General features: G+C 37.9%; 1 protein-coding gene across 1 annotated transcript in view; it reads left to right on the top strand.

The window, feature by feature from the left end:
- The first annotated feature begins 928 nt into the window (after window positions 1-928).
- Window positions 929-25073, top strand: part of DNAH6 (dynein axonemal heavy chain 6) — a 227139-nt gene continuing 202994 nt past the window's right edge. Inside the window, exons 1-3 of the mRNA XM_045978683.1 lie at window positions 929-1153; window positions 8180-8356; window positions 11911-12170. Of these exons, the coding sequence (XP_045834639.1) occupies window positions 929-1153; window positions 8180-8356; window positions 11911-12170 (662 nt within the window). The remainder of the gene's footprint in view (window positions 1154-8179; window positions 8357-11910; window positions 12171-25073) is intronic.

Genomic DNA, 25073 nt, shown 5'->3' with positions numbered 1-25073 from the left:
TGTTATGAATCAGAATGTGCATTTTAATAATTTTCTCATGCATATGAAAGCTCCAGGAGCAGTGTTTTAAGATTTAGTCTTCAACTTCTGTTTTTCCCTTTGGTTGTTTCTTGTTTGGGTTTTGGGTTTGGGTTTCTTATTTTAGAGTACCTAGGCTCAGGTTGCCTGCATTAAAATTACCTGCACTTGAACAAGCTCCCCTGAAGATATTTTGCATGCACAGCATGAAAAGAATCTCAATACTAATTGCAATTCTTTTCTCCCTTTGAAATCTAGACCAGTATGGCCCCTAATCAGTGGCATCTGCAGCATCTAAGAACTTTTTAGAAATGCAAATTCCTTCTCCTCTCCATCTCCCCATGTCCTCCGTGTTATTTCTTATGCTCCACAAATAAGCGAAACCATGTGGTAATTGACTCTCTGTGCTTGACTTATTTCACTCAGCATAATCTCATTCAGTCCTGTCCATATTGATACAAAAGTTGGGTATTCACGGGGAGATGAACCATGGGACTCCGAAAAAACAATCTGAGGGTTTTGGAGTGGCGGAGGTGGGGGTGGGAGGTTGGGTGAGCCTGGTGGTGGGTATTATGGAGGGCACGTATTGCATGGAGCACTGGGTGTGGTGCATAAACAATGAATTCTGGAACACTGAAAAGAAATTTTAAAAATAAATAAAAATTAAAAAAAAAAAAAAAGAAATGCAAATTCCTGGGTCCCACCCCAGCTACTTGAAGACCAGCCATTTTCATTTCTCTGATTCAAGCCCTTAGTTTGAAAGAAATGGGTAACTTTGTGGGTTTTCTTTAGGGGTGAGCAAATTCAGCCTTCCCTAGTTCTTAAGTCAAATCCATGAGTCCCACTTCCACAATTCTTTTGTTCTACCTTTAATTTTTCTTTTGTGGACCCTCTCTTTCCAGGAGTGAGAATGGCTTTTCACACCTCAGAGGAGGATGTCAAACTAAAAAATATTGAAGAGCAGGTGGAAAACCCTACCCTTGCAAGACTGAACAGTATAGCAGCAAAGGGAAGACTGAGTTTTGTAGTACCCACTGAAAATGAATTTGACACACAATTCCTGACATTTAAGCACAATACAAAAGCTCAAGAAAAAACAAGAAAACGACAGCAGCCTATAAAACTAGAGCCTCTGGTAAGTTCAAAAACCAGCATTTTAGGGGCGCCTGGGTGGCTCAGTGGGTTAAGCCGCTGCCTTCGGCTCAGGTCATGATCTCAGGGTCCTGGGATCGAGTCCTGCATCGGGCGCTCTGCTCAGCAACGAGCCTGCTTCCCTCTCTCTCTCTCTCTGCCTGCCTCTCTGTCTACTTGTGATCTCTCTCTGTCAAATAAATAAATAAAATCTTAAAAAAAAAACCAAACCCCCCCCCAAAAAAAAACCAACACAGCATTTTAGCCACTTTTGGCTACATAGGAGGTTGAAAAATTTCTATAGAAGATGGTCATTTCCAGACTCTTAATTAACAAAGAAGGAGTGAAAACCCAAAAGTTAAGCCTTGTTTTTGAAGCTGTAAACCTGTAAACATTTATTAAAAAAAAAACCAACTAGCTGTAGGCACTATTCAAGATGGGAGATATAGTGGTGAACAAAGTTTTCTAGCAGATAAATTCTCTCTAGAATTATGTACAGTACAGATAATTGTATATGTTGTAAGGCTCTTTGAGATATTAGGAAGGGTAATATATATGTTATGTACATATATCCATTTATTACTTCTAAAGTAATAAATGCTGAGTATCCTGAAAGTTTTTGTGCATGTCTGGAAATACTTAATTTTAAGAATCCATTTGTGCCCTTGGATAATTCTAAATCCATGGAAGGGAGCAGTGAATGTGCATGAAGTGAGAAGTGAAGGTTATCACTTGCACCCTGGGATATTTCTTACTGTTGTTAGTGTTTGCGCTTTAGGCTGTTTATATGTTTATTCAAGTGTGTGTGTGTGTGTGTGTGTGTGTGTGTGTGTGTGTGTCTGTATAGACATATATAACTTTAAAATAAGATTATGCAGGGTGGTGGGATTATGGACATTGGGGAGGGTATGTGCTATGGTGAGTGCTGTGAGGTGTGTAAACCTGGTGATTCACAGACCTGTACCCCTGCGGCTAATAATACATTATATGTTAATAAAAAATTAAAAATTAAAAATAAGATTATGCAATATGTACCAATTTTCAAAGTGAAATAAACATATGGAAATTTTTCTAATGCACGCATAATGAGCTATCTTTTCTAACAGTGGCACCGTATTGTTGCATGGGCGTGCCATACTATATATCCATTAACTGGTGCCCTCTTGATGGGAGTTCAGCTTATTTGCTATTTGTTTTGTTATTGTTTTTGTTTTGTGATTACAGATAATGCTGCATCGAACGGCCTTGCTTTTGTACATATAAAGATAGATTCCTAGAAGTGTCATTGTATAGGTCTTGGACTTCTGAAGTACACTTTTCATTTTGAAAAATATTGCTCAGTTGCATCGAGGTTTAACCAGGTTACCTTTCTACCTACAGTGTAGAAGAGGGCCCAATTTGCCCACATCTTCGCCAAACCTGATGCTCAGTTCTTTTATTTTTGCTAAACTGATAGGTTAAAATGGCATCACATTGTTGTAATTTGCATCTTATTAGTGAAGTGTATTTTCACTCACTCATTGGGATATTACTATTTTGTGGATTCTGTTCATAACCTTTGCCCACTTTAACATTAGATTATTGGGCACCTGGCTGGCTCAGTGGATGGAGCATGCCACTCTTGATCTTGGGGGTGCGAGTTCAGGCCCAATTTGGGTGAAGAGAGTGCTTGAAAAGAAAATATTTTAAAAAATCAGATTGCGGGCGCCTGGGTGGCTCAGTGGGTTAAGCCTCTGCCTTCAGCTCAGGTCCTGATCTCAGAGTCCTGGAGTCAAGTCCCGCATTGGGCTCTCTGCTCAGCAGGGAGCCTGCTTCCCTCTCTCTCTCTGCCTGCCCCTCTGCCTACTTGTGATCTCTGTCAAATAAATAAATAAAATCTTAAAAAAAAATAATACAGGGAATGTGGTGGAAATAAATGGCAAGACTACATAAGTTTGTTTGACTACAAAGGTCTCCTTAAGATGTCATCTGAACAAGTCCCTGACTATAGCCCATATCACCTGCCACACATGTGAATGGACAAGCCATTGGCTTGATTCCAGTCCCCAGCCTTTGAGCTGTCTTAGCTGATGCTCTGAAGAGCAGAGGCAAGCTGTCCCCAGTGAGTTCTGCCTAAACTGTAGATGTTTGAGCAATATAAATGGAGGTGTTTTTTAAGTTACTAAGTTTGGGGCTGTTAGGTACTAATAATAGATGACTAGAGCAATATAACTAATTCATAAATATGGTAATTCATACAGTACTAAAAATAATAAGGAATAAAGTGAAAATGACCTGAATTTCCATCATGCAGAGAGAAAGTAGCTTTGTATTCAAGTGATGGATTTCATGTGTACGGGTATCAGTAGTTTGGTTTGTATAGAGTTAATACTGTGGTATGTTCTTTTTATGATTGCTACCCTTTCTCTCTTTTCCTCCCCTTCATTTTCCTCTTCCTACCCCTTCCCCCTCATTCCTCCTTTCTCTCCCTTCCTCCCTCCCACTCCCTTTCCCTTTTCTGTTCTTCTTCCACATTTTCCCCTAACAATTCTCCCATCTCTGAGCCCCTTGTCTATGGTATTTAAGGTTAACAGCAATCTAGTGTATATCACTTCTTGCTTTTCCCCGCATTCGGTTTTATACAAATGGATAAACACACACAAAATACATATTTAGACTTCTGGACATTTGTCCTAAAACATATTATAAATATAAATATAGTACTCTACATGTTGCTCTTTACACCTAAATATGCATTCTTCAATGTCAGATAATATTTCTTTATTTCTTTTTTTGGAGAGAGTGCGAGTGTGTGGCGGGGAGTAGGTGGTAGGGTTCATACGGGGTGTGAAGAGAGAGAGAGAGAGTCCCAAGCAGGCTCCATACCCAGCCTGGAATCTGACACCAGGCTCAATCTCATGACTCTGAGATCAGGACCTGAGCCAAAATCAAGAGGCAGAGGGTTAACCGACTGAGCCACCCGGAGGCTCTTCAGATGATATTTCTGTAACATTCTTTTTAATGGTTGCCTATCCCATTAAAGTATCACATTGCATGAATAGTCCATAATTTATTAATTCATTCTCTTTTGGCAAGTTTGTTCTGCAAATATTCACAGTGGTTCAGCAAAATCATTGTATTATCCTTCCCAATTGGTGCTTAGATTCTTTTGGGATAGAGTTCCATGATTGGTTTTGTGGAGTTGAAGAGCAAAAATTGTATCTATGTAATTCGATTTGATTCAAACACATTTTACTTGGGGACCAGGTTCCCAAACCAGTGCTTGTATGCAGCCTAAATTAAATTTCACTTTTACCCTTTCCTAGGTTTTCCTGCACCATCTTCTAGCCCCCCCCTTTTTTTTGCCTGATTGGGAAGGCTGAAACTGCACCCTCACATGGGCTGCTGCTAATGATCTCTCCATGTGGATTTGCGTTAATGGGTCCTGTTCTTATCCGAATTGCAGTGTTCTGTTTGCATTGGACTTTTGTTTTCTCTCCATTGACCACCATTTTATACTCATTCTGTTGACAGCATTTCTCCACATTTTCTCCCATTTTACTCTTTATTTTTATGATTCACGTTTAAAGCTTTCATTCATGTGAACTTTTAAATTTGATGTGAGGAAAGGGACTAATTTCATTTTCTTCTAAATGTTTTGTAAGTACCACGTTTTTCCTACTAAATTAAAACATCAGCTTTATCATGTATAAAATTCTCATATCTGGTGAGACCTACTTACAGATTCTTGATTCTTTTCTCTACTGATCTAACCACAGTGTTTTGGTCACAGTGGTCTTTTTAACATTATTTTGATAAGTAGAAGGCAACTGCTTCCTCACTATTCCTATTTTGTGTATATTCTCTGTTTTAGGTAATTATCCTTCCATATGAACTTTAAAATTTTTCCTTCTTAGATAAGTAATTCATTTTAAAATGTACAGAAGTTGCACAGTTAAAGTCTATTTTCTTCCACTGTCCCTCATCCATCTACGTTCCTTCTCTAGAGGCAACCAATCGAATGATAAGCATGTGTTATGTATGCTTTCAGAGATGTATTATACTGTATAACCCTAAAAATAGCATACTAAACAAACTCTCCTGCCCCTTGCTTTCATTTAATACGTAGCTTGAAGATCATTTCATTTCAGTTCAAAAACTTTTTAAATACCAATTTTCTTTGTAGATCTTAATATCCTATCATAGATGAATATGCCATAATTTATTTAGCAAGCCGCAAATTTATAGATTAGGTTTTTAAAAATAGTATTTTTATGACAACAGTGTTACAGTGAATAATCTTGGACATCTGTCATCTCATACATGTGATCTTCTATCTGTAGGCAGACTTCCTAGAGATGGGATTGCCAACTCGAAACATATGTACGTTTGTAATTTTGGTTAGTAAATGTTGCTTCAGTAGTAGAAGAAAAATGCTATCTCAGAGTAGTTTTAATTTAAATTTCTTTTTTGAATAAGGTTGAACATCTTTCCATATGTTTAGGAGTTATTGTTTTTCTGTCTGTGAAATGTATGAATCTTCATGTCTTATTTTCTAATTGGGTAGTTGGTATTTTTCTTATTGATTTGCATGAGCGCTTCATATATTAGGAGATAAGACCTTATGTGTGGTAAGCATGATAAAAATTTCAAGTTTTCCTAATTTTTATGTAATTGAGTAATTTATGTCTTCTGAGTATTGTGTAATATGTAGGTGCTCCATTTAGCTAGACTTTAGAGATAAAATTATCTGGTGATGTCATAGATACTTCTTTTTAAAATTACTTCAGGATTATTTTTATTATTTTTGTTATTTTACATTTAGATCTTGGATCTATTCAGAATTTTTCCCAGTGTAATTAATGAGAGGATCCAACTTTTTTCCTAACAGCTACCCAGTTTTTTCATTATTATTTACTGAATAATATCATTTTCCTAAAATTATCACCTTTATTATAGACTCAGTTCCCTTTAATATTTTGGGATTCATTACTGGACTTTCTATTCTGATTCATTGATCTGTCTTCCTATTCATGTGTCCAGAATACATAGTTTTAATTATTGTAGTTTTAAAACATTTTAGTATCTGGCAGAGCTGGTGTTCATTGATGACTCTTCTCCCCACCCAGAACTTTTGTGGCTATTCTTTTTAATTGATTTTTATGTATTAAATTTAGGGTCAGATTGTCTAACCTCTAAGACATCCTATCAGGATCATATTAAGTTTATAGGTTAACTTAAAATTGACTTTTATTATAATTAATTTTCCAAGTAAAGAACAAAATAGAATTTTATTTGCTTTTTCTTCCATGACCATGAGTGTTACTTACTTATTAAGTTTATAAACAGGTTTTATATCTGGATGCTAATTTCGTGCTAGTGTTTTGTTTATTTTCTCAAGTGTTTTAGGTAAACAAAATCATCTAAGAATAAACAATAATCTAATTTTTTGTATCTTTGCCAGTTTATTTGAAAAATTCAATTTCTCCCAGCGTTTTACTATAAGAAGTTTCAAATATACTGAAAAGTTGAAATAACAGTAAAATGAATACTTATGTACCATCTACCTAGATTCAAAAATTGTTAATATTTTGCCATATTTGCTTTCTTTCTCTCTTTGTATATACATATGTGCTTGTTGCTTTGGTATTTAAAAGTAAATTGTAAGGGAATTCTTGAAATAAAAGGGCACTATAATTAGTAACAGGAAAACACGAAAATATAAATCTCACTGCTAAAGGTGAATATATAGTAAAATTCAGAATAATCTAAGGTAAATGTGGTGGATTTATCACTTATTTATAAAGCTAGTTGAAGGTTAAAAGACAAAAGTAGTAAAAAGACAGATGCAATACTTTGTTGTAATACACAAGATAAAAAGATATGAACTGTGCTATTAAATGTTGATGGGGGTTCCCTTTTGTCCACATTCTCACAAACACTTGTTTCTTTTTGTTAATAGCCATTCTGACAGGTATAGGGTGGTGTCTCATTGTGGCTTTGATTTGCATTTCTCTGATGATTAGTGATGTTGAGCATCTTTTCACATACTTGCTGGCCATCTGTATGTGTTCTTTGGGGAAAAGTGTCTATAGAGATCCTCTGCCCATTTTTTAAATTGGATTATTTTGTTTTTGCTATTGAGTTGTATGAGTTCTCTATATATTTTGGGTCTTAACCCCCTATCACTATATGATTTGCAAATGCTTTCTTCCATTTGGTAGATTGCCTTCTCATTTTGTTGATGGTTCCACCTGTGTGCAGAAGCTTGCCTCCCCCTTCTTACTTTATGATTCTGGTCTGTGTTTCTTTTCTACACTGTTATATAGCTGAGATCCTCCTGCCCCATTTATGTAGTTGTTTTTTTTTTCCCGTTCTTCAGTGAATGGCTCAAGAGGGATTTTTAGCCAAAACCAAATGTAATGTAGTGTAATGATTCCTATGCTTACTCCATTTTTTTCTCACTCCAGTTGTAAGAGATTAGCTATCATGCTAAAATCATAATGCTTAGAAACGTAAAACCATTATGGTGAACTCCTTGCATTAGTGTATCATGTTGAATGCTGGATTTTATTGCCTTAATCTGAAATTTGATCAGCCTAATATAATGCCACAATTTCTTTTATCTATTTACGCCACAATTTCTTTTAGATCTTCAATCAGTTGTGGCTATGGAAATTGATTAATGACTTTTGGGTAGAGTGTGAGGATTGTACAGTCCTTCTCACAATAACTGTTGTAGTGAATGGTGGGGGCTTGTAATGCCCAATTGTTGCATATGTGATTTCATGCTTCTGAGCCTTTTCTGTCAGAACCTTACTCCTAGAAGTACTCATTGGTCATTAAGGTACAGAATTGATAGAAACCAAATAGAAAAGTCTTGGTGTAGTGATAGACTGTGGCCAGACCATGATGATAACTACCACAATGTTTGTGACTTCGATAGGAATTTAGTCCAGGGAGATCCGTTTCCAACAAGAGTAGAGTCCAAAGAATAAGACAAGCTCATGTCAATATTAAAAAGATTAACATGTCTCTTTATTCCCAAAAGCCAGTGCTAAAAGCATACCAAGATCGTAAGAGGCCAGAATACATATATGAGCAGAACCGACTTCAGTTAGTCACTTCTGGAATAACAAAATCTCCAAGAAGCAGTGAAGAAAGAGGTTCTGCCAAAGTATCTATTCAGTATCCTGAGCACCAAGATCCTGCGGCAAAGAAAATAAAGGTATACAATTAAAGTATTTAATTGAGCCTTTCACTTTAATTTTAGTTTCCTATAACATTGCTAACATTCTTATAACTCACAGGAATAGTTGCAAAAATTTTCTGTATCAGGTTGCACAATGTGTTTGGAGAATACCGTACTTCTCAGTTCTTCTTCCAGGAAAATTTAGACAGTAGAGGAAAATCATAAAGGAAAACTTGCACCATCTGTTCAGTGTCCTCTGATCTTGTTTTGCATATTAAAGAAGACATAATAGTGTTTTGAATTTTATTTTACTTTTTGGGAAATTTTCATCATTATTACCCAGAATGACAATCATTGAAGATCTTGGTGAAGGGCAATAAAATAGAAACTAAACCAGTTAGAAAGACAGCTTCTGTGATTGGCGAGCTGTAGAGTGGCATGCTGCCTTGAAAGGAATAAGTGCATAGTAGCTCTGGGGAGAAATCACCAGAGCACAGCTCTCTGTAAATAGCTGTGAGCCTGTGGATAATTAAACAGAGGAATAGAAGCAGAAGAAAATGTGGACACCCTCATGGTAAAAATGCCAACAGAGCTGAGAATTCTCTGAGCTTTTTGAGAGGGTCCTTTGAGACCCGTTGAACATTTCAGTGCTAGTGTTTTTCAGGTTTTGGGCTAGAGTAGCAGAGAGGAACAGATGAAGACAGGTTCCACCCTCAAAGACTGCTGAATTTCTATAAGCGCTCAGACTCAGGGGGGTGCAGTCAGAGCTCTCGTTGGTCATTTAAGGTACAAAACTGTGGCAAACTGAACAGAAAGGAATGCTTGCACCTGGTGGTGAAGGGAGGGGTCAGTGGAGGAAATGCCACGCTAGGGAATGGCACTAGGCTTGGAGGAATGAATGGAAAGTTAATAAGGCAGGTCAGGTGGGAGAATGGTGGTTTGAGAAGCTGACTGGAAGGAGGCTCACTGTGGGTGTGGATGAGATCACCCTCAAAGAATATTATATGACCAATTGTATGAAATTATAAAGCCTCAATTAATTTTGTTTCTCTAAAATAGGAAAGGAGAGCAAGCTATCTTAAGTAGGGCCAAGAAAGTTCTGATTGCCCATAAATTAGTTTATTTGATATAAAGTCGGCATCATGATCTTCAATTTAAAGAAGAATGAAATTATGCACATTTGGGATGAAGGGAGAGGGCTAAAAGGGAACGTTAAATTGTGTGTTATACCTGGTTGTAGTTGTAATTAAGTGAAGAATTCAGTAAGAGTTAGGGGTTATAGGGAAATGTAGAAGAAATGGATAGTCCATATAAAAAGAAAAGGGTATTTATTCTGAAAAGAGGGTCATTTTGGGGGGGATACTGATTTCTCAGAATGAGTTGAGCGTGGAAATATACCAGTGAGGGCTCCCTGGGAGATAAAAGAAGGCAGCTGAAGGCTTTGCTTCTGGTAAATAAGGAAGATTGACTTAACAAATTGGACTGGACATCCAGCATAGAGAACACTACAGGTGTTCTATACTTTATAAATAAATGCTTCCTGAGGTTCCTGGGTGGCTCAGTCGGTTAAGTGTCTGCCTTTGGCTCAGGTCATGATCTCAGGGTCCTGGGATTGAGCCCTGTGTTAGGCTTCCTGCTTAGTGGGGAGTTTGCTTCTCCCTCTCCCTCGGCCCCTCCCTCAACTTGTGCGCCGGCTCGAGTGTGCACACTCTCTCTTTCAAATAAATAAATAAAATCTTTAAATACATACATACATACATACATACATACATACTTCTTTCACTCTTTTTCTACCGCCCCCACAAAATCTGAACTTGTATGGCTACTTAAATTGAATCATATCTTTGCACTGAGTTACATAACTGGAAATAAGAACTCAGATGAAAATATATAGGCCTATTGTTGAAGAAATCTTGTACTTAGAAGGCACTAAAACTTTTGAAGGATTTAATAAAGAAAATAAGTGCATTTTCTGTTAAAAATATTAATACTCTAGTCCCATAAAAATATTAAAGTTGACTTCAGCCCTTGTTGAAACATTGGGAAAAGACAATGTGTATTTTCTCTGGTTTAGGGGTATCTGGTTTGGCCTATTCTTTTATATAAGAAAACAGTGTTGTTGCTGCTGTCCCTGGCCATTAAATTGAAAAAGCACATCATATCTTTTGAGTTCAAAGATGTATTTTCTTCAGCTCTAAACTTCCTAGGATTTTTGTCTGAAACTCCTATTCATTGGGGTGTATTTAATGAGAGAGGGAGAAAGATGGGATCTGTGAATACAAACTTTCTGGGGATATTGTTTCATAGAGATTGTGCTTATCAGTCTCTCTTGGAATGGTAGCCCCGGGGCTCCTGGGTGGCTCAATCAGTTAAGCATCTGCCATTGGCTTGGGTCATGATCCCAGGGTCCTAGGATCAAATCCTCAGTGGGGAGCCTGCTTCTCCCTCTCCCTCTGCCACTCCCCCCCGCTTATGCGCTCTTATTCTCTCTGTCAAATAAATAAATAAAACCTCCAAAAAAGAAAAGAAAGAAAGAAGAAACAAATGGCAGCCTCTGTTAGTTATACTTATAGGCAATAAAGGTATCATTTATATGTTTACATCAGTTAGGCAACAAAGCAGGTCTGCCATGGTGATTCTTTTGTCAGGGTGCCAGTTGCCCCTCTACTGGTGGGACCAGGTATTAACAGTTGAAGTTAGTGTCAAATTTCCTGAAATGTGGTTATCAACCTCCTCCGTGGAAGGAGGGGGTATATATGATGCTGCCCCAGAGTTTACTGGGGGAGGAACAAAGGAGTGTGAATGGCTCTGAGAGCACAGACAGTGGAATGGGGGGATTAGAGCAAAGTTCAAGTGTGTGACCATGGTGGGGACTTAGCTTTGGTGCTCCAGTGGTGGTCCACAACATCTGCAGCAACTGGGAGCAGATTAGAAATGTGGGATCTCAGGCTCCACCCCAGACTGATGACAGAATCTGCATTTTAACAGGACACCTAGGGAATTCACATGGACATTTTAATGTGAGAAGCACTGGTCTACAGAGCAGGCAATCATGAGTTTGTAGCATGTAGGCTTCTCCAAGGCTATTATTATATAATTATCCCCAATATTCAATGTAACCACCCCTTATATTCACTAAAAAGAATTTTATTATGAGCTATGATAATGGCTGTTTAAGATTTCACTCACTGCAAAGCATTTAGGTCCTCAGAACTAGGTGAGGAGGTTGAGGGGAGAGGCCATAGTCAAGATGGATGCAAAGCATCTGAGCAGGAAGAGCGCTGGGCTCCCGAGAACCCCAGAGAGCTGGTAGTGTTTTGATGTAATAAACACAGAATTAAAGGAGAGAAGGTGGCAATGGGAGCAATGCCGGGGGGTTGAGAAAGGGAATGGACACCTGGATAAGGAGTACTGGGAAGGATTATAACCCTGCCTTATAATAATTTGAATTTTTCTGTTAAAAAATGTTTGCCATTGAACCCAAACATCTCAAACAGTATGGTAACTAGTGCTTGAAGTTAAAACTTTGTCATTTTTTTATACTTTGTTTTTTGCAAAAATTCATATTTTTAAAAATTGGCTTTGTTTAGACCCAGCGGCCCTCTACTGAGCTGTTCACTTCCTCTGCTAAACAGTCCCATGCCGGTATTGGAAGAAGAGGTCTCTATGGGACTAGTTCCTCAGCGTACCCTAAGTATGTTTTCCATGACCGGGAAGAAGTCATTAAAGCCAACATTTGTAATCCCTTGCAAATCATTAAAGTAATACGTGAAAATGAACATCTTGGATTTCTTTACATGATCCCTGCAGTGCCAACGTCTTCCATTGAATATGATACATATAATCTCAGGTGAGTTCTCTTTTATAAAACAATGTATTAAACAGTAACAGTTTCAATTAAGATTTCAAATGTAGCCCAAATTGGCTGGGCATTAATGATAAGTGTCAAATATAAATTTGGTTATCATCAGATGACGAATCTTAATCACAACAATGTTACTTATTTTTTCCATTTAGCTTTCCTTTCCTTGTAGACATTATTTTACAGAGTAGTGCACTGTTGTGCTTCTTCTATGTTTATATTACATAGTGTCATCTATTGTTAACCAGTATTCCAAAGATAATTTTGATATTTTGTAATTACTGAGAAAAGAAGATGGCAAGGGCGCCTGGGTGGCTCAGTGGGTTAAGCCGCTGCCTTTGGCTCAGGTCATGAACTCAGGGTCCTGGGATTGAGTCCCGCATCGGGCTCTCTGCTCAGCGGGGAGCCTGCTTCCCTCTCTCTCTCTCTCTCTCTGCCTGCCTCTCTGCCTACTTGTGATCTCTCTCTGTCAAATAAATAAATAAAATCTTAAAACAAAAAAAGAAAAGAAGATGGAAGATACAAAACGTAGGTACCTGCTTTGCTTTATATGTTATTTCAACTTTCCTTAGTAGACATAAAGATTTTTTTAGAAATAAAAGGAGCTTGATAACTTAAGGTATTTATACAGATTAGTAGCACACACTCACATATACTCTTTATTATTATTTTTTTTTTTTTTTTTTTTTTTTTTTTTTTTTTTAAGATTTTATTTATTTAATTGACAGAGAGAGAGATCACAAGTAGGCAGAGAGGCAGGCAGAGAGAGAGGAGGAAGCAGGCTCCCTGCGGAGCAGAGAGCCCGATGCGGGGCTCGATCCCAGGACCCTGAGATCATGACCTGAGCCGAAGGCAGCGGCTTAATCCACTGAGCCACCCAGGCGCCCCACTCTTTATTATTATTAAATACATGTGTAGTTGAAATAATTAGAAGAATCATACAAATGTGAGTCTTAAAAAAGATTTTATTTGAGGGAGAGAGTGAGTGAGAGAGAGCACAAGGGGGAGGAGAGGGAGAAGCAGGCTCCCCACTGAGCAGGGAGTGACACAGGACTAGATCCCAGGACCCTGGGATCATGACTTGAGCCCAAAGCAGACATTTAACTGACTGAGCCACTTGGGTGCCCCTATGAATTGCTTTAAAGTTCAGCACAACAGGTAGTAGAATTTAAAGATAATACTGGATTTCCTCCATTGTTGTTTAGTAGGATTGAGAACAGCTGTCAAGATAGTCTTTCCTGGGAAGGTGACAGTAGTTTAGCTTTACTAAATTTACCAAATTCCCATTCTCTGCTACAAGGGACAATAAAGAATTCTTAAGAATTCTCTTATTCTCCCTTATGCAGCACTGTAGTTTTGACTGAGTCAGGTAACACCGAGGACAGCTCTCCTTCTGGAAAAAAGAGGGAGAGAAGAATAACATTTTAGTAAATTTTTTTTTTTTTTTTTTTTTTTTTTTTAAAGATTTTATTTATTTATTTGACAGAGAGAGAGATCACAAGTAGGCAGAGAGGCAGGCAGAGAGAGAGGAGGAAGCAGGCTCCCTGCGGAGCAGAGAGCCCGATGCGGGACTCGATCCCAGGACCCTGAGATCATGACCCGAGCCGAAGGCAGCGGCCCAATCCACTGAGCCACCCAGGCGCCCCCTTTAGTAAATTTTTTAAATGGTAGATTTACTATAAATCTCAAAGAGCTTAATTAGAGTGAGAAATAATTTAAAGAAAGAACAGAGATGCTTGTAAGAATCCAGTCATTCGGCAAAAATGTACCGGTTACCCACTCTGTAGCATTAACTGTTCTAGGTACTAGAGATACGTTATTGAACCATCCAGATCAAAACCACTGCCCTCATGAAGCTTACATTTTAGTGGAAGGAGACAATAATAAATACAGTATCTGAGTAAATTACAGAGAACACTAGATGGTGATAAGCATTAGAGAAAAAAAGAGTAGAGTGAAGGGGATTGGGAGTTCTGGGGAAGAAGTTGTGAATTAACTGAGATGTCAGGGTGGGCCTGATTGACAAGCTGCCATTTGAGTAAGGAATGGAAGGAGAAAGAGTGAATGATGTGCTGGTGGGGAGAAACGAGCATTCCAGACAGCAGGAAAGTGAATACAAATATCCCAAGGCAGGAGCATACCTGGCATGGACAGGAAGAAAAGAGAAGTCTCATGTGACCACAGTAGAGTGAATGAGAGCTAGGGTACAGATCATGAAGGCTTTCCAGTCACGGTATGAACATTAGCTTTTACTCTGAGAAAAGTGGAGAACCATGGACAGACTTCAAGCAGAGAAGTGTTATGTTCTGAGTTACGTTTTTGAAAAGGACTGCTCTGATTGCTGTGTAGAGATTAGACTTTTGAGAAGCAAGGGCTGAAACAGGTAGACCAATTTGATGGCTATTCAGTTGGGAGATGAACCAGGTGGAGGTGATGAAAAGTGGAAAAAAGTTTGAAGGTCAAGCCAACAGGATGTTTTTATGGACTACATGCAAGGTGGACAACCAGAGAGGAGTCCAGGATGACTTTAATGATCCATTGACTGAGCAAGAAGAGACATGGAAGATTGGATGGGACAAATTTGTTGGGGAAAAAAAGGAGTTTGGGTTTGGACCTACTAATTTTGGGATACCGAAGATAGATGAGAATTGAGGTGGTAGATGAAAGGAGAATTGGAGTTGAGTGAGGTTTTTTGTTTTGTTTTGTTTTGTTTTTAAGGTGGAGAATTAACATAGAACTTAAAGCCCTTCGATGTAAAAAAAAAAAAAAATCCCTTCAATAGTATTGTCATCCCCACAGCTGCCTTACTAATTCTTTCTAAGTTTTTGGAGAAGAGGTTATGGATCTTAAGTGGTGACTGATCAGCAAAAATGGTTTATTTGCTGATTTTTAATATTTCTTGATTTAATATGTGAAATGTTTTCATAGCTTTCTCTTATTTAAAAAAATTATCTAATAACCCAGGTATCAAGAGATGCCATTTGTGATAATTCATTCCCCATTATGAGAGGAGTTAAACTTTGCCAAATGTAAAATGATTTTGATCTATTTACTAGCACAAGACAAAATATGAAAGATGAATATGGAAACTGTGCTTTTGTCCAATTCAGGAAATTAATGGTATTTCTAGACTAATGAGCACTTCTACTTGGGGAACTGAGTTGATGTATTTTTTTTTTAAGATTTTACTTATTTATTTGACTGATAGAGATCACAACTAGGCAGAGAGGCAGGCAGAGAGAGAGAGAGAGGAGGAAGCAGGCTCCCCGCCGAGCAGAGAGCCCAACGCAGGGCTCTATCCCAGGACCCGGGGATCATGACCTGAGCCGAAAGCAGAGACCGTAACCAGATGAGCCACCCAGGCGCCCTCTGAGTTGATGTTTTATACTTCGGACTGATAGTCATGGTGCTTGATGGGAATATGCAAGGTCTCACTTAAGAAGACAGAGTTGGAATCATAGTTTATTATGTGTTAGGGTTGGTGTTAATTTTTTCTCCCTGGCCTGAACTCCAGATATCAGAAATGTTATGAAAAGATAATCATTGGGTGGTACAAACTTGGAAGCAGCTAAATTGGAAGTTAAAAATAGGAAATACTGGGTCAACGAGATAAGGACATGTTGAACTAAACTCCTTTAAAAGTAATGTGATAAGGGACACCTGGGTGGCTCAGGCAACTGAGAGGCTGCCTTCAGCTCAGGTCATGGTCCCAGGTCCTGGGATCAAGCACCATGTTGGGTTCCCTGCTCAGTGGGGCGTCTGCTTCTCCCTTCCCCCCACCCCAACCCTGGGTTTGTGTGCTCTCTCTCTCTCTCTCAAGTAACTAAATGAAATCTTAAAAAAGAAAAAAAAGTAATTTGATAAAATATAATGCCTTTGAATATTTTTCAAGTATAGTGAAAAACATCAGATGTGCAGTTCTATTATGTTTATCTCTACCATGATGCCTCTAAGTAAGAAAATAGCTCCTTTTATCAAGTTTGTTCTAAAATATCACTGTAGTGCTATGTGTTGGGTGTAACAATTTTGCCAGGAATAAGCTTCAAGGAGATGTCTAAATATGCTTACCTGAGTAAGCACACAACTATATGCTGCAGGTTATCTTGCCCAGCAAGGGGGCATACTGGTGACTCTGGTCAGCAGTCCTTCGAGGAAGAAGAATCAGGAGCTAGGGCTCCTGGGTGACTCAGGTGGTTAAGCAACTGCCTTTGGCTCAGGTCATGATCCTGGAGTCTCGGGATCAAGTCCCATGTCAGGCTCCCCGCTCAGTGGGGAGTCTGCTTCTCCCTCTGACCACCTCCTCCCCATGGTCTCTCTCTCTCATTCTCTATCTCTCAAATTAAAACAAACACAAAAAGATCAGGAACTAGGGAGATCATGAAGAGCACAGAGAACAGAGAATGGAATTGATCAAGACAAAATAATCCTGTTTTGTTAGACTTAGAACTTGAACAAGAGTGATTGGAATTGAAGGGTAGCCATGAGGTTCGGGGGAAGACAGTTGACTAGAGAATTGTATGAGAGCACACTAAAGTGAATCCCCATATTTTGCATATCATAAAAATGATTTATTGGTGTTTGCTATGTTCTAAACAAAGTATGTATATATGTAAATCATAAGTCCTCACAAAATACTATAAGATGGATACAATTATTACCTCTCTTTTACAAATGAGTTACAAAATGATTAAGTTACTTGTCCTAGTGGTCCATCCATGTTGTTGCAAGTGGCAAGATCTCATTCTTTTTTATGGCTGAGAGAGGTAGATATATATATACCCTGTGTGTGTGTGTGTGTGTCTGTACACTTCCACATCTTCTTTATCTTCTTTTTTTTAAAGATTTTATTTATTTATTTGACAGAGAGAGATCACAAGTAGGCAGAGAGGCAGGCAGAGAGAGAGAGAGAGGGAAGCAGGCTCCCTGCTGAGCAGAGAGCCCGATGTGGGACTCGATCCCAGGACCCTGAGTTCATGACCTGAGCCGAAGGCAGCGGCTTAACCCACTGAGCCACCCAGGTGCCCTTCTTTATCTTCTTTAATGGACACTTGGGATTGCTTTCATATCTTGGCTATTGTAAGTAATGCTGCAGTTAACATAAGGGCACATATATCTTTTTGAATTAGTGTTTTTGTTTTCTTTGGATAGGTATCTAGTAGTGAATTTCCTGGATCATATGGTAGCTCTATTTTTAGTTTTTTGAGGAAACTTCATATTGTTTTCCTTAGTACTAATACCAGTTTATATTCCTACCAACAGTGTAAGAGGGTTCCCTTTTCTCCACATCCTTGCCAACACCTATTATTTCTTGTCTTTGGTAAGAGCCATTCTGACAGGTGTCAGATGATACCTCATTGTGGTTTGGTTTGCTTTTCCCAGATGATTAGTGATGTTGACCATATTTTCATGTGCCTGTTGTCTTCTTTGGAAAAATAGCTATACAGATCCTCTGTCCATTTTCTAATTGGATTCTTTGGCTTTTTGTTATTGAGTTATATGAGTTCCTTATCTATTTTGGATATTAATCCTTTATGAGATATATGATTTGCAAATATCTCCTCCCTTTCAGTAGATTGCCTTTTCATTTTGATGATTTCCTTCACTGTGCAGAAGGTCTTTAATTTGATGTAGTCCCACTTGTTTATTTTAGCTTTTGTTGCCTGTGCTTTTGGTGTCAAATCCAAAAAATCATCACCAAGACCAGTCTCAAGGAGTTTGCCACTTAGGTTTTCTTCTAGGAGTTCTATGGTTTTAGGTTTTGTGTTCAAGTCTTTAATCCATGTTGATCCAGTTTTGTGTATGATGTTAGATGGTGGTCCAGTTTCATTCTTTTGCATGTGGCTGTCCAGTTTTCCCAGCACCATTTACTGAATACACTGTTCTTTCTGCACTGTATATTCTTGGCTCCTTTGTAATAAAATAATTGACCATATATACAGGGTTTATCTCTGGACTCCTTATTCTGTCCTCTTGATCTGTGTGTCTGCTTTTATGCCAATACTATACTGGTTTGATTAGTTTAGCTTTTGTAATATTGTTTGAAATCAGGGAGCATGATATCTCCAGTTTTGCTTTGTCTCAGATTGCTGGGGCTATCTGGATTCTCTTGTGGTTTCTTACAAATTTTAGTATTGTTTGTTCCAATTCTGTGAAATGCCTTTGGAATTTTAATAGGGATTGTACTGAGTATGTACAATGCTTTGAGTAGTATGGACATTTTAATAATATTAATTATTCTAATTCATAGACATATTTACATTTATTTATGTCTTCTCTGAGAGTTTCTTGCTAAAGCTAGAAAATTATGGGAACTATAAGATAAACACAGTGGTTAAAAGGAAAAATACTGTAAACTAGACAATTTAATTAGAACGATCTCAAGCTTGGATTTGTGAATCACGGTAGTGTTTCTCTGCTTTGCCTAAATGCCCCTTTGTATGGAAATGTTATCAAATGAATCTGTAGTTCCAAGGAAGTTGTATCAACACCTTACCAAAAGATATTCACCATACCCAGAAAAGGATTTGAACTCTTTGAGTCATATTGAAGGACAAAATATGAAACCAAATTTTGTTTTTAGATTAACATTTCATCAATAAACTTAAGCTAGGAATGTAAGAACATACAATTAATATCTAATGTCAGAAAAACTCACTATTGCAGAATTGCAATTTTAATAGCCTATATGGACATTTTCTTGGTTCTATTTCTTACCAGAAAAGCAAAGGAAATCTATCAAAAATACTACTAGTAGGTGGGGTAACTAGGTGATGGACATTAAGGAAGGAAAGAAAAAGAAAAAAGAAAAGAAAAAAAGAGTGAATTTTACTCTATGTAAATTGTACCCCAATAAACCTGACTTAAAAAAAATATGACTACCAGATCAAAATATCAGATAACAGAAATTAATTAACACACTCGAGGACATTTTAAAATTTTATTGCAGAAAAGGAGTTTTATTGAATATTGATGAACCTATAGTGAGTAGTAACTGCTAGATAACAGTACTATGTAGAATCACAGAAGTGAAATGTTTGGAAGAACTTTGTTGTTGGCAGGGGGATGCTGCTGGCAATGAAATAGTTAAGGCAAATGAGACATTATGGAAATGCTTCTTAAAAATATATTACATCTAGAGTTTATTCTGATAATCCTACATTCAAGTAATAAATTATTTTATTTGCAAAGGAATGTCCATATGTAAATGTTTCCTTGGAGTTATGAATTTCAAATTAAATATCAAAATTGTGACTACAATAAAGTCCAAGACATAAAAAAATATGAGCACAATACCATTTTTTGTTGTTTCAGATTTAAATGCATTGATGATCCAAAGGAAAACTTTTGTCACGAATTAGAAAGTATTTTGCAAACAATTTAACTGTGCAGGTTTAGTGGATAGCTCTTGGTTTCATAACTGTATTATTTAATTGACATTTGAGCACCTGAATGAACTTAATAAAAAATTAGGGATCTGTCTGAAAATGTGTCAACACGTACTGACAAAGATTAAAAATTCAAAACATCTTGGAATTCAGCTTTGGAAAAATTATATTTAAAATACTTCTCTAGTGATTTGTAGTGTACAATCTAGCGTACAATTTAGGGATTGATTTAAACCTAAAGAAAAGTTCAGTCAAATAGAGTAATCTGTATTTCAGAGAAAGCTTCACTGTTGTTTCTGAAATACTTGATGTGGATATGTTTTAATTTTAAGTCAACTTGCATTTCACAAGAAATTTCAACAATACACTATCAAAGGGGAAAAAGGGAAGGCTATTAGAATTAAAGAATGGTGGTACATTTGGTTCACAATTTCAAGAGAATGAATTATCCAAATTCTAGCTAATATAAAAGGGAGTTTCCAACCATAAGACACAAAGCAATAAATCATCTGTCTTTTGTTGTCTACTGTTTCTGTAAACAAAGTTTCTCAGTAGTGGTGCCTGTCAAGAATTTGAACAGACCACTCATCATGTCTAGATTAGAAATTCAGGTGGCTACTTCAAAAAAGTTTAGTCCCAGGTGTGGTTGCTTATAAGCTGTGCCCTGTTTCACTGCTATCCCAATCAGAGTAGAATGTTATTTCTAGGCAACATTGCTTCTGATAAAAATGACCCCTGATTTATAAGTTATATATGCATTGGGAGAGACTAAAAATGAATTCTAGGGGTACCTAGGTGGTTCAGTTGGCCGTGTGTCCGACTTGGTTTCAGCTCAGGTCATGGTCTCAGGGTCTTGAGACAGAGCCTCCCAGTCAGTGGGGAGTTGGCTTGAGATCCTCTCTGTCCTTCTCCCTTTACCCCACCCCCTGATCATGTGTGCACTCTCTCTCTAAAAATAAATACATCTTAGAAAAGTAAATAAATTCAAGGTGCCTGGATGGCTCAGTCAGTTAAGCATCTGACTCTTGGTTTCGGCTCAGGTCATGATCTTGGGGTCCTGATACTGAGTCCCGCATTTGGCTCTGTGCTTGGTGGGAGTCTGTTTGAGATTCTTTCTTCCTCTGCCTCTCCCATGTTTGTGCTCTCTCTCTCTCTCTCTGTCTCTCAAATAACTCTTTCACTAGGCATGTATCTTGCAGGAATCCTGAAATCTATGTTTATAGAGTTATTGTAAGAGATACTGGTTCCTGTGGGTAATGAAGCTTTGCAGCCAGGGTGGCTTCCATACCCACCCAGTGTGGAGCTCATCTCCTTGCATCTGAGTGGTCATCTAGGGAGAGGGTAGCTCCTGGGTGGCTGCTAGATTCCTCAAGTAGTCCCGTGGAAAAGGAGAGTTCTGATGCTGTCCTGATGGTGAGAAGTAGTTCCTATCCTATGCCCTTTTAAGTAGAGCCATGCGAAATAGAGCCTATGGAAGTTTTATTAACCTGAGCATTTAGTTGAAGCTAAGAAGACCCACTGTTGGGGCAATATTTAAGTATTTCTTTTTGTGCTCATGAAAAAGGAGCCTCTGTTGGTGTCTGACAATTTCCTCCCTAGTAGATGTGGGCTTTTTTCCCATATCTGTAGAACCTCTCATCTTCCTGTTACTTTAATTATATATGTCCATATTTTCCATTTTTTTATTTTGGTAATTGAAATAGAACCTTGATCACACTGATAAGGAACTGTGGGTGCTTCTATAAGGCCATAGTGGTAACCAGACTTTTGCAATGTGATGGGTGAATACTGTACCAAGATACTACAAATATCAACTCTTAGAATATCCCAAACTTTCCCAATTCTTCATATGTATTAATTCATTTAATCCTTATGCCAACTCTAAAGGTAGCTAATATTAATGTATTCATTTTATGAATGATGAAACTGAGGCAGAGTTAAAGTAACTTGACCAAGCTGAGACAGCTAGTAAATTGTGGTACTGGGATTCAAACCCATGTAGTCGGACTTTAGAACCCAGCCTCTCACACACTATGCCCAATGTACTCATCTTCATAATGACAACTGCTCCTGCCATTTGAGTCACACATGCTATGCTAGGCTGTACTGTGCTTTCTGTACATCAGTGTTACTTCTTCCCCAAAAGAATCTCATTAGAAGAATATTCTCTGTAGTTGAAAGGTAAGAAAATTGAGGTACAAATGTATGAAGGACTATGGTATTTGATATTGTTTTATGATTTGTAAATAGAAATTCAAAGTGATGTCTCCTACTCCCACCTTTCAACTCTATGATTCTGTCCTCTTTTTGCAATGTTGATTTTAAAGCCATTAGAATTTAGAGGACACGTAAGAATGTATGGCAGAGTCCTTCCCAAATCCCAGGCATTTTTAAGGTCCATAGAAAGCCAAGAAAGAGGACACAATATTTGTTCTACCAGAGTGTTTCCCAACGTGTAATTCCAGGAACATTCTATATAAGTGGTAATAATAGGTAGATGGTTAAAAAATTATTCTGTTATCATATGAAATTAAGAAACATTAAATTAAATCACTGGTTCTCAACCTGGGAGATTTTGCTCCCCACTCCCCCATCCCCAGGAGACATTTGGTGATGTCTGCAGAAATTTTTATTTGTCGTAACTAGAGACGATGGTGCTACTGGTAGCAGGTGAGAAGAGGCAAGGGAGGCTGCTAACCAGCTCACGGTGCACAGGACGGCCTCACACAGGAAAGAGTTACCTGGCCCAAAATGTCAGTAGTGCTGGGATTGAGTTAAATAATGCTAATTATGCATTTCTGTCCTGTGGAGCCACCAAACTAATTCTTGAGGGACATATGCAATGATTAGGACTCTGTGAAACATAGTTATGTGAGGACCATATAATCAGCTGCATTCGGCTCAAGCCATATTACTTTCTAAGTGATCAAGTTGGTTCTCAGATCGTTCCTAAGCCTATTAGGTTGAAAGTATTTTTTTTTTAAGGAAGCTTTAAAAATTTCAAACTAAAAATGTCCTGTCCTTTCAGGAAGATTTCCTGTTTAGTGGCCTAGAACAGAAAACCCAGATGCCAGCTTGGTACTTTCTCCAATGGCAGCACTGTGGTTTCTGTGCAAAGTCATAATTACAAAAAACTTTATAGTGAGTTATATATGTGCTATGTAATAACAGATCATTTTGAAGGCACGTTATCAGGAACCTTGCCAGACTGCCTAACACAACGACAGTTTTCTAGGGCTAGTTCTTGAAGGAATTTAAATTTGATGAGTCACAGGGTGCCTGGGTGGCTCAGTAGGTGAGGTGTCTGCTCCTGGGGTCGTGATCCTGGGGTCCTAGGATTGAGCCCTGAGTTGTGTTCCCTACTCAGTGGGGATCCTGCTTCTCTCTCTCCCTCTGCAACTTCCTTCTCTCTCTCTCTCTCTCTCTCTCAATCAATCAATCAATCAATCTGATGAGTCAAATTTTAGTCAGCACGTGAAAACATTAAAAGCCCCTCACATTTTTCACTTGGGCTCATCAAAAATGTTCAGCTTTATATTGTCTCCTTACCCTTCTTTCAAACACACACATATACATGCCCTGGCACTATTCTAGAGATATGACAATTTAATAGGTAATAATTTGATTTCATGTGAAAATTTGAAGAACCTAGAATAGTGGTTTTCAGCCTTGGTTATTAATGAGAATCACCTTGGCCCTGCTCCAGGACATTATTTAATCGATTTGTGGTGGAGCTTGAGCAACAGTATTTCTTTAAAACTCACCAGATTATTCTAATATTCAACTCAGTATTGCACACCATGGACTTGGGGTTCTCAAGCAAGCCCTACAGGACTTGTTAAAACAGTGTTAACCCGCTGGAGTTTCTGATTCAGTAGGTCGGGAAGGTAGCCTGGGAAATTGCAATTCCCAAGAGATGCTGATTCTGCTATTCCAGGGACTCCACACTGAGAACCACTGGCCCTAGAACACTCTCTTATTACAGAAATTTGGAAGTTTCTTCTTAGATATGCTTTTGTTTAATTTTCTAGGCAAAAAGGAGTTCCTTATCAGATATTTCATCATTTCTGGTTAATCAAATCAGAAGCCAAGTAAACCATTTCTCTTCTCTAGTTTAGGTTAGATCTACACCCCTACTGATTCATGATATTGAACATCAGCAAATAAATTGAGGTTTATAATTGTAGAACATAGGAAATTGGTTAATTTATTTTTAGGCAGTTTTAGTTTTAGTTTTAGTTTTAGTTTAGTTTTAGTTTTAGTTTTAGGCAGTTGCTTGCTTACCTTCACCCGATATATGCTGAAATTATAACAATTAAAACTATGTAGGGTGCCTGGGTGGCTCAGTGGGTTAAGCCTCTGCCTTCGGCTCAGGTCATGATCTCAGGGTCCTGGGATCAAGCCTCGCATCGGGCTCTGTGCTCAGCGGGGAGCCTGCTTCCCTCTCTCTCTGCCTGTCTCTCTGCCTACTTGTGATCTCTGTCTGTCAAATAAATAAAATCTTTAAAAAAAACTATGTAATTATGAAAATAATAAGATAATTTAGATTTGCTTAGGCCTATATGAACTTATCCAATACATCTCACTACCTTAAAGCAGGTAATTACTTTTTTGCTTATAGAAATCAGAAACTTGAAAGAGATAGGAAGAGAAAACAAAGACATATGTATGCATTCAAACATGGCCTAAGGGGGATATGATAAATTAGCCCGATGAAAAAGGGCAATTTGTGAGACAAAGAAGGAACTAATATAAAACAAGAGGAGAGTGCCAAAACACCTGGCAGAATAATTTGGATTTGATGATATAAACAATAGGAGGCTCTTTAAAGTTCTTGAGCAGGAGACAAACCATGTTTCTGCACCATTAATCTTGGTAAACTGGTTTAAAGATGAAACAGAACATTTTGAGTCACACATGCTTAAATAACATGTTTAAATAACAACTCCCATCGAGATCTTATTGTTTTGGAAAATCAAGGAATTCTAGGAGAAGAAATTAACATTTTTTAGAACCCTCGTAGGTACAGTTTGAGTTAAAACTGAAATGAGAACTAAGCACATTTTATGACTTACCACAGGATTGTGTAATTCCCTTATTCCATATGATTCTCTCAAATAAGACATAGCTGCTTTTGAAGTTAATAGAAGCCTTGGAGTCCAAGTTTCATTTTAGATGGACAGATATAGCTTCTACAGTAAAATAAGTTGACCTGATTCTACACTGAACAGCAAGAATACGCCCCAGATTTTTTTTCCTAGTAAAACATAGTAAAATAACATATGTAAAAAACATAGTAAAAGGCAGTCATCTCATCCTGATTTGTTAACTAAGGATCTGCTTAGCTGATTGGATCATAAAGCCATCTGGTTTATCAGTAAAGTAGAAGTTTTATAGCACAGCACTTGAACAAATGAAGTTCTCTTTTTATTTTTTTATTTTGATTTTTTAAAAATATTTTTTGATTTGAGAGAGAGAGAGATCTCAAGTAGGCAGAGAGGCAGGC

This window comes from Meles meles, chromosome 15, assembly GCF_922984935.1.
Source record: "Meles meles chromosome 15, mMelMel3.1 paternal haplotype, whole genome shotgun sequence".
In the NCBI taxonomy this organism is placed as follows: Eukaryota; Metazoa; Chordata; class Mammalia; order Carnivora; family Mustelidae; genus Meles; species Meles meles.
Note: the sequence above shows the minus strand (reverse complement) of the source record. Positions and strands in the feature narration are given on the sequence as shown.